The 14,829-nt window shown below is 40.1% G+C and overlaps 1 protein-coding gene across 6 annotated transcripts; it reads left to right on the top strand.

Annotated features, from left to right (window-relative positions):
• The first annotated feature begins 1,314 nt into the window (after positions 1-1,314).
• On the top strand, positions 1,315-14,325 carry snx16 (sorting nexin 16). 6 transcript variants are annotated; one of them, XM_085172512.1, is made up of 9 exons: positions 1,315-1,476; positions 2,789-3,345; positions 3,474-3,560; positions 6,183-6,331; positions 6,539-6,608; positions 8,948-9,084; positions 9,190-9,306; positions 10,693-10,734; positions 11,848-14,325. In XM_085172512.1, the coding sequence occupies exons 2-8, from the start codon at positions 2,929-2,931 to the stop codon at positions 10,706-10,708; spliced, it is 993 nt and encodes a 330-aa protein (XP_085028638.1). In that variant the 5' UTR covers positions 1,315-1,476; positions 2,789-2,928; the 3' UTR covers positions 10,709-10,734; positions 11,848-14,325. The 6 variants fall into 6 exon arrangements, with proteins under 6 accessions (XP_085028638.1, XP_085028633.1, XP_085028637.1 ...); XM_085172511.1 differs by having other exon boundaries at positions 1,316-1,476; positions 10,690-10,734; XM_085172507.1 differs by lacking the exon at positions 10,693-10,734.
• The last annotated feature ends 504 nt before the right edge of the window (positions 14,326-14,829 follow it).

Raw genomic sequence — 14,829 nt, 5'->3', positions numbered from 1 at the left:
AAATTGTTCTTTGTTTACGATGTTTATATGTGAGGTGTGTTTGAGATGCTGTGCAAATGAGTCACATTTTTCACATGCAGGAGTCTGTCTGGTGGGTAGGTGCGTGATGACCAATCATACAAAGAGATCATTACTAAAGAAGACATTAAAAGGGAAGCTCTTTAAAATTTTGCTCGTTTAAATTAATCACAGAATGACTAATCCAAAAAAAAAAGAAGAAGAAAGACTGGAAGCGCTCAAGTAGATGCCATTGGAAAGGACTCTTTTGTCCATTTACACTGAAAATATTTGGATAATGTTTGATGTATTCTAAACCATATTTGCACACATTTTTTTTCTCACTCTACTACATAATGACAAAAATGACAAAATGCAAAATGTCTTTGCAGTTATTCACCACAGTACTCTTATTTATTTCAGAATTCAAAAACCAACCACACTGATTTGCATAACATAATGTGTTATGGTGCAAGCTTTAGAAAAATAAATTTGTGTGTGTGTGTGTGTGTGATTTTGCTACATAAGTCAAAGTGGACTTGGAGAGTTCATTCTCTGTGTCAACCTATGTGGCAAGTTCAATGACATTGAAAAACCAGCCATGTGGTCATTCAGCTCGTTCCAGGAATCAGGTATTTCTATGGAATGATTCTTCACAGGTTTAAATTATTCACACACACACACACACACACACGGAGGGAGAGAGAGGGAGAGAGAATGCTTTCAGAAATATAAATGATTGTTTATTGGTCCAAAATGTATTCTGCAGCAGGACAATGACCCTAACATACAGCCAAAGCCATTAAGAACTATCCTCAGTGTAAAGAAGAAGAACAAGTACTGGTCTGGCCCCCACAGAGCCCTGATCTCAACATCATCAAGTGTGTCTGGGATTACATGAAGAGACAGAAGGATGTGAGGAAGCCTACATCTACGGAAGATCTGTGGTTAGTTCTGCAGGACGTTTGGAACAACCTACCAGCCGAGTTCCTTCAAAAGATGTGTGCAAGTGTACCTAGAAGAACTGATGCTAATTTGAAGGCAGAGGCTGGTCACACCAAATATTGAGTTGATTTAGATTTCTCGTTTGTTCATTCACTGCATTTTGTTGATTGATGAAAATAAATGATTAACACAAAGCATTCCTTGTTTACAGCATTTTTCCTGCCTGCCTAAAACCTTTGTGTGTGTGTCTGTGTGTGTTTTCTGATAGTACCTGTTTCAAATCCCTCTATGTCTTGTGTCTACTTTTTTGCTGATGAATTACATTTTCTATATAGTATTAAGCGTGTTACTGCGCACTCTACTGGTTATCCAAAGGTACTGCCGTCATTGTGGTCAGAGTTCCAGCATGCTAACATGAAAACACAGAGGGAGGAGATACGGCGGCGGGTTAACAGCCACGGGGCAACTACACATTTAGCTCTATGTCTGTAGTAAACATATTTTCGGACAGAGAAGGATATCTGGACTCCTACGGTAAGCGAAAGACCTTTTCACTCAGGGTCATCTTAGCTTTGCCCACACATGCTCTCCGTCTTAGCTCGCTAGCTAACCTGAATGTAATGTGATACATGCCCGGTGTTCTTTCAGTGGGATGGGGGACGCACCAAACACGGTTTAAAACCGGGCTGTTTAACTGTTGGTTTGTTTATTATTGGGAAAAATGCTTCCAGGAGAATAAAACCAGATATCCGACGCAGTATTGGTAATTCTTGCTGCATTCGGCATTTAATTGTTGTTGTAAACAGCTATTATATCAGTAAAATTGTTGTTAGCCTACTTTGTATTGTAGTGAAACTAACTAGTGTTAGCTCATGTTAAAGTGTAGCTAACTGTGACGGTTAGAACGGTAACGTTTTATAAACTGTACTCTTGTGGTTTTCTGATAGTAGTTCCCTAAATTGAAAGGCGGGCTAACACTATTACACGACCATGTTTTGTTAATGAAGTTCTCAGAGCTCAGAAAGGACGTCGTGAATGCGGTTAGCTGGCTTGCTAAAATAACATAGAGGGTAGCTATATCGTTAGCGACTTGGTCTAAAAATGGCATTTATGTTTACGAAGCATAAATGCCATTTTTAGAAGCAGAAAGCCCGTGTTTTGTTGTAACGCTGGCTGCGGTCCCAGCGTTTTCGCCGTGTTTCACCAAAATAGCAGCAGGAACTTGTCAATTAGTGAGAACCATAAATGACATGTCTCATTGTGTTTACTTCTTACATCTATCCTTTCATCCTTTTTCTGCTGCTGAGTTATTTTTTTTCCCACTTTTGCCTGCCAGATTTCATTTATAATCGCTATATTTAACAGCGTATATTCCCATTACGAGTACGTCAGTAGTATTCTCAAACGCTCTTCATTTGTACTCCTATGGAGTGGATTGACTGGTTTCTCTGAGCAGCTCTGAAGCTGAATTAACACTAACAAAATAGACAGGTAGCTGCTGATTTCTCTGGCCTCTCTCTTTCATCAAAACCAACATGCAGCTCTGTTTCTCTTCTCCTTTCTCTTTTAGAATCAAGTTGACATGTGAATCTAATCTTTACAGGCTTTTACCATAATGAATTTTACACATAATACACAAATTCATAAATTATAAATCATACGGGGCTCGTGTCAATAATTCACGTGCCCTGGTATTGTGAGGTACTTGACAGATTGTGCCACATTTATGTAGACTCAGGGCGAATTAAGTAGATTAGGTTTTAAATACAGATTATTTAGAGGCAGTGTAATGATCCTCCATATAATGTTACACCTAATAACTCCTGTTGTTGTTGTTTTTCTATAGAGTCTTCAATGTCGGCCCTTCAGGCTCAGCATTGCTGCTAGACTTCATCCTCACACAACACTACTGTACCAAGACAAGCTTGGCGTGAAAAGCTTTACTGACTTCTATGGTGGTGTGGCAGGAGTACACAACTCAGGAAGATGGCATCACCTTTTGTGCCTGTTCCTGTGCCCATGGACAGAGCCTTGTCCCGTGGTAGCAACAAGCTGAGACGAGCGCAGCGAGCTTCATCGCTGGGAAGCGTCTCCAGCAGCTCAGAGTCTTCGTCTTCAATCGCCAAGATGGCTGGGGAGGAACATAGGGGAGTTGGATGCGGAGAATTAGATTCCCAACGTCAGTCTCGCTGTGCGGATAGGGGTGGCCGCAGCCGAACGCCTCCACCCCTTCAGAGCCCTGTGACACGGGCTAAGTTGAACGGGACTCTGGAACCATCTGTCGAATACTCGAGCTGTCCGCGGTCTATATCGGATCCTAGTGGTAGCCAGCAAGCTGAGGAGAGGCCTATCACCCCCACTGTGCTGGGGTATGAGGTCATGGAGGAGAGGGCCAAGTTCACGGTAGGAATCCAGAAAATTAGTTCGCATGGCAACCGCTGACTGTGCTACATTTAGTCTGTATTTATTAGTGACTAAACACTAAAGCAAACATGGTGAGCAGTTATTAACATCAGCTTTCTCTACTGCAGGTGTATAAGATCCTGGTGAGAAAGACTCTAGATGAGAGCTGGGTTGTTTTCAGAAGATACGCTGACTTCTCCAGACTCAATGACAAGGTGTGTTTGGGTGTGTTGTCTGTGCATGGGATTAAATGAGCTGTCCCAAACTGGAAAACTACATGAGGGTAAACCTTATTATAATCCTGCCACAGCTGAAGCAACTGGTTTCGACTATCAATCCCTCTGCTTTCAGCAAGCTTTCTTTAGTTGTTGAATGCTCAGTGAACATGATTAGAGCTACACAAAGAAGCCTACTGTTCCCAAACCGCCAGCGGGCCTGAGCCAACTAGGAGCTCTGGTCTCTTGTGGTTTTCAGAGTATATAATCACAGTTAACAGAGGAGAAATACTATTATATGAGAATACTATATGGATGGAGAAATCATGTAAAAGGTGTAAGGTTTGAAGAATTTAAGCCTATTAAAAGCGGCTCACAGTAATTATCAGTGGACGTCTCATTGAGAACATGTTTGTATCAATGAGACTGATCACAGTTTGGAAATCTGTCAGTATGAAGTTTGTTTTGATTATTCTGTTAGTATTAAATTTTTTAGCTCTACCTTGAAAATGTTACAGGGATGAGAGTACTTGGCTGCCGTGAGTAAGGGCAGAAATACCTAGCATGATCTGTATAGTATGGTTTGTATAACAGAGCACTGACTCTGTACAGGGTGGTTCATCACAAACATTATTTTGAGGTTCAGACCTCAGTCAGCATCGCTTCACTGTGAAGTTTAATCGCGTGGTGAAAGCAGACAGGTTTGCATACATGTTTACACACCCCAGGCCACCTCCCTCTGAGTAAATTGACACTGGGACCACATATTAACACAATGTCTCCTAAACCTCTCTACATACAGTCAAAAATATCACCAGACTTGTCCTAAATGTTGAATGCTCTTTGACTTCAACAGAGGGACTTTAGCACAATACAGTGAGGTTGTATGTTTATTCAGCAGAAACATTTGGCAACATGTTGTCATTTTTCTTGAAATCGATAGGCAGAACCCTTTATAGAAACCGTTCTATGCTCCAAAGAAAGTAGGCAGTCCTAGGTGACAGTGAGGATCTCAGGCTACGTCCACACTAATGCATCGTTTTCTCTCCATTCTGGCCTCCCGTCCACACTGAGACGGCGTTTTCGCTGATGGAAAACGCAGCGTTTTCAAAACGCTCTCGAAAACGCATACATTTCAAAACGGTGTTTTCGCATCGCAGTGTGGACAGCAAAAACGGAGACGCATGTTAGTCATGTGATGCAGTCATGTGACCAATTAAACAAAGAGTTCTAAACAAATGTCTGTCCTCCTCCAGAAAATCTTATGTACGCAAACGCACGTTGTAACTTATCTGGTTCGCGTCTTTTATTTTGATGCGCACCTGCGGACCACTTATGTGCACCCCTGGTTATACAGCAGTTGTTTTGTTTGCTCTCAATTTTGGCAGCCCTATTAAAGATATATAAAGACATATCCAGATAGCTTTTTCAAATTCTTTAATTCTCACTCGCTTCTGCAACTTTGTACTTTTGTGTTACTCGCAGCAACAACTCCATTTCATTGTTAGTCCATTTAAAAAACTCTGTGCTTTTCCTCAACATTTTGGTGCAACTTTTCAAAGAGCCGGAAAGTAAATAAACGGCTGACAGAAATGAGGCAGGTTGAATAATCTTGCGTTTCACGCATGCACAGTACTGGAACGTAGGCCTTTTTGGCCATTTCAATGTTGGCGCACAACTTTGTGAAAACGACTGAAAACGCTAGTGTTGATGCGGAGCATTTTCAGACAAAAACGCCGTTTTCAAATCTATCCAGGCTAGTGTGGATGTAGCCTCAGAAATACCAACCTGGCAACATGTATGGGAAACACCTTGCATAACCACTGCAAAACCCATGTGCTTTCTATTTGTATACTAATGTTTCAGACACACTTGTATACATACCTATTGTGTCCAAGCTATATTAAACATTACCTCAATGCTTAAGCTCAGAATGAAGCTGGAATAATAGGTTTATTAATAGAGGTAATGTGCGTCTCACCACCCGTGACCGTGGGAACAGTTTGTGAGGAAAGCATTTCTGCTGCTGCTGAAGCCAAGTTCACTACAAGAAAGAATTCATGTTTGATTTAACACAGTAGTAAGTAACACATTGAAAATGTGTAGTTGCACCAAAAATGCATAAAGTCTGTAATATGACACCAGCATAGCGCAGAACACAAATCTGGACTTTCACCTGCGTGATTAAAAAAGCTCATGAGATTTAAAGCTCATTTTGAAGTTTTGTTTTTTTGGGGGTTTTTTTAAGTGTTTTTGGATGTATGGTTGTATCTTGAATATACGTGAAATAAAAATGTGACAATCTGATGACAGACTATTGTGAAAGACATTTTTGATTATGACATTTCTGTGATTTGGTTATTTAGTAAGGTATATAGATCAGAAAGTAGCAGACCTGTGCTCTTTTGTTTGGATGCAGGTTTGATCCGAGCACAAAATCTAGACGAAGAGTGTGTTTGCTTCGTGGGCTGGAAGCGTTTTTCTTGGCCCGCCACCAACTTTATTACTTTTATCTCTGCATTATGTCTACACGGCCCTTACATGACTGTCTTTGCCCTCACAGCCTGTAGCTGAATGTAAGGGCAATCATTCACTGTGTGTGTCTGTGTGTATTTGTTCCAGCTGAAGGAGATGTTTCCAGGCTTCCGCCTCTCACTGCCTCCTAAGCGCTGGTTCAAAGACAACTATGACAGCAACTTCCTGGAAGACAGACAGCTAGGACTGCAAGCTTTTTTGCAAAACTTGGTTGCACACAAGGACATCGCCAACTGGTATGTGAACCTATTGTGTTTAATAATAAAAATGTTACTGGGCCATATTTTATGTCATGCTGGGTCATTATTGCAGACAAACCTTGCCATAACTCTTAGTTTGTGTTAGCTGCATCAGAGCTATGTGGAAAATATATGCATAGCTAAAAAGATATCAGTGTGAGCTGACCTGTTTTCTAATCTTTCATCATTTATTGTTCTTGACAGCCTGCTTGTGAGAGAGTTTCTGTGTCTTGATGATCCACCTGGGCCTTTTGACAGTCTGGAGGAGAGCAGGGTGAGTGTGCATTTAGAGTATGTGTAAGTTGGATGCTGAAGCTTTTGAGCGTCAGGTACTTCTACTCCTCCTCCACATGTTGTCCCAGGATAGACACAGGACATGTAGCTGTCCTCTGCCTTTTAAGTTGATCATTATCTCTGGTGTTATTCAAATTTAGAAGAACGTGATTCTTCCCAGTTGAATCAGTGCATTCTTAGTTTTAAAGCTGTTTTGCAATTTGTTTATCCCTGCCATTAAGGAATATATTAAGGAAGCTACATCTGGCAACTGAAAATCTCATATGAAAGAACCTGAAAGCAGCTAACAGACTGAGCACTGTTCTTGGACTTTGCAGCAAACAGAGCCAACATGGAAAGTTATGGAAAGGAAACCCTTAATCTCATCATAAAAGACAGTGCAGTGAGATGTCAGGTGTCTAAACCATGATGGTATATGTCGTCTAGAGATGGCACGATACCACTTTTTTATGTCCGATACCGATATCATAAATTTGGATATCTGCCGATACCGATATGAATCCGATATAGTGTATTTAAAAAATAAATAAATAAAACTGGGTTGTTTTTTTTTATATATATATATCTTGCTGCATTTTGTATAAGTTCAAACTCAAGTTTAAAAAAACCAAAACACTAAAGCTATTCTGTTATACCTGTATGCAAAAAACACTGCACCCAAAATATTTCATAGTTCAGCAATACAGATCAATCTAATAAACTTAAACCTACACCATCCTCCCTATTCTGGTATTTTAAAGAGTACTTAGTGGAAATATTAAGCAACCTAACTAATAGGGTTGCACACTCCCAGCAAAAAAAAAATAGGGAACCACCCTCCACCCTCCACCTCATGATGCTTAATCGATGTAATCAACTTTAATTTAATGCACGTGCCAAAAAAAAAATATGCACAGAAGTCAATTATTTTTCCTCAATAATTAAATAGATTCAACATCTTTCTTCAACAGAACTGCAGACTGCACAGATGGTACCTTCCCAAAGGAAAAGTACTATAGGGTATATTAGACTTAATAGTTACTATATACAGTAATGGACTTCTATACATTTTACATCTGATTAAAACTTTGGGTGTAAGATTCTGATAATTAATTATTAAAAGCTAGACATTTTAAATGAGAATAAGAAAGAAAAGGATGTCTTTGTGCCCCCTTTTCCCTGTTAATGCCCTATCGGCCCCCCTGGCTAAACTTTGCTAGATCCGCCCCTGCAGTTACCAGCCGTCAGCTACGTAGAAAAGGATCCTGGTGTAGAAAGTAATATTAAATAAATTCTAACAACAGCTTATCAAGCTTAAACGTGCTGCTGTTGTTCAGCTGCTGGTTTCCTCTTTCTGGCGCGAAGTGAGCAATAAACAAACAAGAGAGACGGACTCGCGACAGAAAAGCCGATCAGCTGATCATTAATCAGTTTCATGATTGAAGTAGCAACAGGAGAGGGAAGGAGAGGCAGTCGCTCCATATATCGGTTGTTAAGCTTAACGTGGGAATGCTTTACAAACATTCAGAGATGAACTTACACACTTCCTTTACTTCTCTCTGGGATAACTTCCTCGGAGATGAAATGCCGGTTTGGTAGCGAGGCTCCAAATGCTCAACCAGACCGCTGAGAGGTCTCGCACGCCACAGCCGCTCTATCACGTGGCGCATACTGCTCCAACGTCCTAAGGTTATGAGCCGAGTTACGCCATGTAGCAAGTTTTGTGAGGTGCTTTCCTGATATTTAATGGATCGGATTACATTTTTTATTTCTCTCTGACATCCAATCCAGTAATTTAGGTCAGTATCGGACCGATATCTATACGTAATGTCAGATCGGTCCATCTCTATAATATCTTCACATTATCTTTTTTTTTAAAAAATGATCAAGTCTCTAAATTGAAAAATGAATTCCTGCCCAATATCCTGGCCCTGCCTTGGAAGTTCGAGAACATCACGTTGTTTTGGGAACAACTGCTGTGGACAGATGAGGTTCAAACTGAGCTCTTTGGCCACTAAACAAAGCTGCATTTGATGAAAATAATGTGCTGTCCACTGTTAAATATGGGGGTTGAAATATTCTGCTTCAGTCACTCTGTTAGCCAAAAACGTGAAACTGGAAGGATGCTGGCTACAAAATAGGACGAGGATCAGTAACGTAACACAAAATTCTCCATTTGCATCAAATGCATGCTGAAGCTTTTGGCACAGACCTCACAGCCCGCTGGGCCTTTTCAATTCACAAACTTCTGAAGAAAACCCCATTGTTGTTATCTATATGGTATTTTGACCACGTAAAGCTGTAAATATTTTCTGCTCCTCATTTTCTCCCTCCTTCTAGGCATTCTGTGAGACTCTGGAGGAGAGCAACTATCGTCTTCAGAAGGAGCTGCTAGAGAAACAAAAGGAGATTGCCTCCCTAAAGAGGAGACTGGAGGAGAGGGAGCAAGCCATCCTACTACTGGAAAAGCATATCAAGTCAGTAGATAAACACAAGCGTATGCATCCTTAGAGAGATTCACAAAAGTCTCACAAGTGAGAGGAGAATGACCTTTTGGATGTGTGTGTGAATCTCTGTTGCAGCGATGAGTGTGTTAGTCCAGAGTCTCCATGTCGGCTGTCAGCTCAGGGCAGTGAGAGCAGTGCAGATGTGGAGTCATCTGCTGCAGAGGCCGATCAGGACATCCCTGAAGACACCGGGTAAGAGACGCTCGCATAAACCACAAATGGCAACAATAAAACAAGGAGTAGGTTTGATCTACTACTCCTCTAATGTGCTCCTGACACCAACCAAAGTTCATGTGATTTCCACAGAATTATATCTGTTTATGCTGCCACAACATCGAAGTTAAAGCAGATTTTCCATTTATTTCAAAAGTGGATCAAAGGTCGAGGGGCAAGGTTCATTTGTGAATTTAAACCACCTTAAGGAGCATTCTCGTAAGGTTAACAGGCTTTCTTGCAAGGCATTTCAGTCCATTTGATTTTGTCTGTCTTGCACAAAACTTGCATGTTTTTTGTCTTTCGTGATAATCTGGAGTTAATAAAACCATACATAACACCATCAGGAAAGTTAAAGGCATCACGGCTCATAAACTGCTGGAAGCCTTAAAGCCAAATGAATAAATGATGTGTTGGGTTTACAACTGCAGTTAATGTAGTAAACTGGAGATGACTGAAAATCCCAAAAGCTCATTATTAAAATGTGACCATTTACCAAGAAGTAAAGCAGTGGGAAATAAAGGATTTGTCTTATCCGAGGACGTGCAGTTTTCTGCGACTGATTAGGGTGTGCAAACCGTTTTCACGGTTTGCACACAACCTAATTTAATTAAATGACAGTATTTACTGATCTCATAGGAGTAAGACTCACAGACTGCAAGGTTCAGTGTATCTTTCCTCCTCATGGAAAAGGTTTTCACATTTTTAAGCAAGTAGAAAACCGTTTTAATATCAGAATTTAAAAAATGTGCTTTACTGTCAGTAGAATAGTTAAATTTCAAACATGTAAATAGAAACAAAAAGTAAAGACATCAAGTTGTCATGAATATCTCTAAATCTACACAATGTTTATGCTCAAAAAGGAGTAGGATGACGTTTACACTTTTAAAGAAACACGAAAAATAAAAATCAACATCACGCAGAAAGGAAGTTGTTTAGTTGCTGGGAGTGAATACTGAAATCTGCTCTGGTGTTTGCACTGTTTTCTCACTACAATGGGCGTTGTGGGTTTGAACTGTGGTTCTCATCACTGCACAGATGTTGTTTTTTTTATTCCAGGATTGGACCTTATTTACCAAATAATGGCTGTTTTTTATGTTTCTGGTATTTTGAAATCAAGAAATACAAATGCCAAAGTTTCAGTGATGAGTTTCAGACCCACACGAGAGTCATAAAGACGGCACACACTAGTGTGTAAATGTAGTTATGTTAAAAAAATAAATAGCGTATGCATGTCTTTGAAGATGTTTCTGGTTTAAGGAGAAAATAATTACCATTAATATTCTAAACCTTGTTCCACTTTCTCCTTTTCTTTTTTTTTAAAAAATGTTTTCACTTGTTTTTCACTCTCATATTTCACAGCAGTGCTGCCCCAATGTGAAAATAAAGAGCCCCATAACGTGTGAGGTACTTTAAATTGCAGCTCAGCAGGCTAACACTGTGGCATACTATTTCCTCCCCCCACTCTGTTCTTCTTACCAATAACATGCATCCCACTGCTAACTGCACAGTAAAGATGTCATGTTTAATGATGTTGGCGTGTTTAAGGATGGGTTTGGATTGCTTTCAAGTCGGTCTAAGTGCAGCACTCACATGGTAAATGTGCGTTTAATTCCCGTGTTCCCCGGAGCTGCACACATTACATGTAAGTGCTGTATTAAGATTTATTTGAAAAATAAACAAACCTGTCTTTAAAGTGCTCGGAGTCGGGATGTTTCTCCGGGTTGGGGTGATTTCACTTTCAGTAAAACTAGTTCAGAAAAATGTCTCCTGATCAAAGTCCAGTCTTAACAAACCACATATTGATTTAAACCTGTCAGAGGATTATGCTTTTTAAGGGACAACTATTTGAGTTAAAGGATGTTTACAAATAGTCTAGTTTTAAAGCAAGTGACCTGAAATTGATTTTGCCCCAGCTGTGTTGTGTATTTGTTGTACTCCAACGTCCTGTCCTCTCTTCTGTCTGTGCTGCACTGCACTCCTGCATCACATATGACTAACAAATGGTGTTTGTGCCTCTTTTTCACGTGGTGATGTATGTTCATTACATGACCATTGTAGGTGTTTGGATTTGAGCGAGTGCAGGTTTTTCTTTCTTCCTATTCTCGTCTGTTGGATTGACAGCTTCTATAAAAATACTACTGTATATTTCCCGTCTATATTCCCGTCTACATCCACGTGATGTTTGAGGATGTAGACGGGATGTAAACAGTCCTGATGTCCTTATCTGTTATCACTTGTGTTTTAACAGATGCTATATAGAGTTGGATAGAAAGCCTGTCTTGCTGTGTTCTCAGGGGACCTGTACGTGCAGTATTCTGGTGCTGCGGCATCAATAACTTGATGTCTCGGTCTCCCCACATCAATGCCTCACACTTTGAGCTATTCTAGTCTCTCGCATCTGCATTTCCTCTTTGGATCTCTGTCTGTCTGTCTTTGTGTTGCCTGATGTTCTCTCGTCCCGTTACCTTCAGTCACATGCTCAGTGTATTTCTTCTGCTCTGACTTCCCTCTCTCCAGTGGCAGGTGTGAGGTCCAGCCTGTGCGATCCTCTGCCTGTTGGTGCGGTCCGTCGCTCAGCGTCTCTCCTCCCGTCATCCAGGTCACTCAGCTCTACCACAAGAACTCAGAACACTAACAATAAACCCAGGTCTTCCTCGCCATGTCATACTGTTCTCCCTGCCTTCTTTTCCTCCTCCTCACTGCAGCACTAGTCCACATGTTTTTTTGGGGTTTGTTTGGGTTGTTTGTTTGTTTTTTAGTTTTTCTTGTGTTCTTATTTGTACTTTGCCTTTACCACGTCCTTTCACATCTCATCTTACTACCTGTCAGAGGGTAAGTGATGTTTCATCGTCCAGTCATGGAGTTGGATGATACCTCAAGATCTGGACTTAAAAGAGAATGGTTGTATACTAAAAGCAACAAACCATGGGAAATTTTATCCGGCACCTACAGAAGATGTTGAACACTTGTTGGGACTTTGGACTAAATGGATCTGTCTGACGGTGTGTTTGGATTTCTTGGTCCTGATAATTCACTTTTGAACCCAGTGTGTATCCACAAGACCTCATCAGTTAGAGCCCAAAGCCAAAGTCTGAATTTTTGACCAAAAAAATGAAAAAGGAGAAAAGGGCGAATTTCACAATTGTGACAATCTATATGAAATCTGAATTATAATCTCAATAGTTTTCGCTGCAGTCCTTTGTATCTTAGTTGTTATGAGAGGCCCTCTTTATAAACCAGGGAAACGACACCCCCGTGTGGCTGTTCAAATAAAAGTCTGACTCAGGATAAGCAGGTAACAGGTGTGTTTGACAGAGGATTGGTAACGATTGGTCTGCAGGTACTTCATCTCATTGCAGTGTACTGCCATTTACTGTTATTGTGGTAGACGGCTCTTCCGTCTTGAAAATTGTCATTGTGTCTCCACTTTCCGGTGCATCTAAAAGCTACATTCCACCCTGTTTTAGTGCCATGTGTCATAAATCATGTCCTGATGGGGGCATTTAGTCTGTACCATACTGTGTCAAAGCCAAGGAATGTAAAGGTCGACATGTATACTAATCGTGTCATTACCAAGAAACATTCCAGCATATATGCATAAACATTTGAAGGCATTAATTTTCCCAGGTGAAGGTCATTTCACAAATCTTTACACCAGACCTCTCCTGGCACCTCTTCTGGATTTCCTACTGTGGTGTGATTAAAGGACAAGAATGGCATTTTTGCTCACATATGTAGGGATGAGGATTTGGTTTTAGCTGCTGTGGATTTTAAGATATCAGATCTAACAGCTACTTAGTCCACATAGGACATTGTTGATTGTTTTTTTTTCTACTGGCATTGCAGTTACAGCAATACGTTAGTCGTGTTTTGGGGCATCCTAGGAAACCTCGACAGAATTTTTATTTCAGATGTCTCAAAATCCCAGCTGATAAAACTATCGACCAGGTGAGATACTCAGGAGTATAATTATATAATTATAACTATATCATTTGGGTGAAAGACACAAAGAGGTGACAGTTCCTCAAGTATACAGCGGTGCTATTCTTTTTACCTGAAAAATCCTAATGTTTAAGACCTGACAGGCTGGAAAAAGAGCAAAAACTAGGCCAACGTAGTCATCGTTTAAAAGCCTGTTAGGATGCAAAACCATCAGGCTGGTATTTGAAGAAGAAGTGAATGCCACAGGCAACTAATAAACTCAGTTTAGCTTTGTTTGCTCTGTATCTGCATCAAGACTGTTATTCATTAAATCATCCACTAAAGCCATATTTTTACACTTAAGAGCACTTGAGAGGCAGACGTTTCACATGTGGTCGAGTGTGCTGAGCAGCTGTTGTTTTCACTCTTTCATGATGACTATGAAGGATATAATGGCTACGGGGGATGTTGACTTGTCTCAAACTAGGCCTGGAACAGGTCATGTGATGCACTTTATGGATGAATGGCAACACGCAATGTTTGCTAGGATATTGTTTTTACTATTATAACACAGAAATATACCTTTTAGCTCACCTAATCTGTCCTGGCTCCCAACTGTATCTGAAATGTCACAGCTTGATTAACTTTTATTTAGTTCTGTTTGTCTGTAAATTCATTTGTTGTATAATTCTAAGTGCCTTGAATATTTCCACTCGGCTCTTTTTTTTTTCTTTTTTTTTTTATATGTTGGAATAGCTTTATAGGTTTGTGTACAACATGTGACATATCCACTACATCCCCCTGATGGAACTAATGTTTTAAAAACACTTCTGTGTATATGTGAAAGAGATGTTTTTGTTATATTACATGAACTGATATGGAAATTTAGTTCAAATATACACTTGTAGTTGCACTATAAAAATTGACATAATCTGTAATGTCCCCAATTTAAAGGGTTTATTCACTGAGTGATCTGAAATGTATGCTGTAGATATTGTTACACATGCTATAGCAAAAATGTTTATGAGAAATATTTAATTCGCATACAATTAAACACGGAGTGATATATTGAAAGCATGTGTTTCCTGTGTCCTCACATTTAAAGCCTTCACTGTGTTTTCAAACAAGCCATAACATAACTGCAAAAGTTCATACTTCCATAAAGAAACAAATCTGTCCAAACCATCATTTCGTCTTTACTTCTGTAAACCCCCCACAACCTTTTTAATATGCAGCTTTATGGAGGAACTCCCTTGATCACTGTACGTATGCTGTCCAAACAGTAAATACTTGCAGCGCCCATATGGAAGTAATTTTATTCCGGCACGGTGTAACACTCGAGGAGGCTGACTTTATAAGGTGCTGTGGCTTTTCCACAGGCTTTCCTTCACCTCAGCTGCATAATGGGTGACTGGAGACAGTTATAATCGTATCTCTATGAAACGCCGCCTCCATTGTCTCAAGGCACAGGGCAAAGTACAAGTGTAGATTTCCATTGCTGAATGCAGCGCAGTACTGTCTTTTGTCCAGAACATTCATGTTAAAATTGAAATGTATATGAATTTCTTGATTAAAGAC

The sequence above is a fragment of the Neolamprologus multifasciatus genome, chromosome 9 (assembly GCF_963576455.1).
Source record: "Neolamprologus multifasciatus chromosome 9, fNeoMul1.2, whole genome shotgun sequence".
NCBI lineage: Eukaryota > Metazoa > Chordata > Actinopteri > Cichliformes > Cichlidae > Neolamprologus > Neolamprologus multifasciatus.
This window is presented reverse-complemented; position numbering and strand designations above follow the sequence as displayed.

Bases quoted from the DNA above. Each gene is read 5' to 3' on its own strand.
- snx16 (XM_085172507.1), top strand. From the start codon at position 2,929: ATGGCATCACCTTTTGTGCCTGTTCCTGTGCCCATGGACAGAGCCTTG. The intron at 3,346-3,473 runs GTAGGAATCCAG...TCTCTACTGCAG, and splicing joins AGGAGAGGGCCAAGTTCACG to GTGTATAAGATCCTGGTGAG. The intron at 9,085-9,189 runs GTCAGTAGATAA...TCTCTGTTGCAG, and splicing joins CTACTGGAAAAGCATATCAA to CGATGAGTGTGTTAGTCCAG.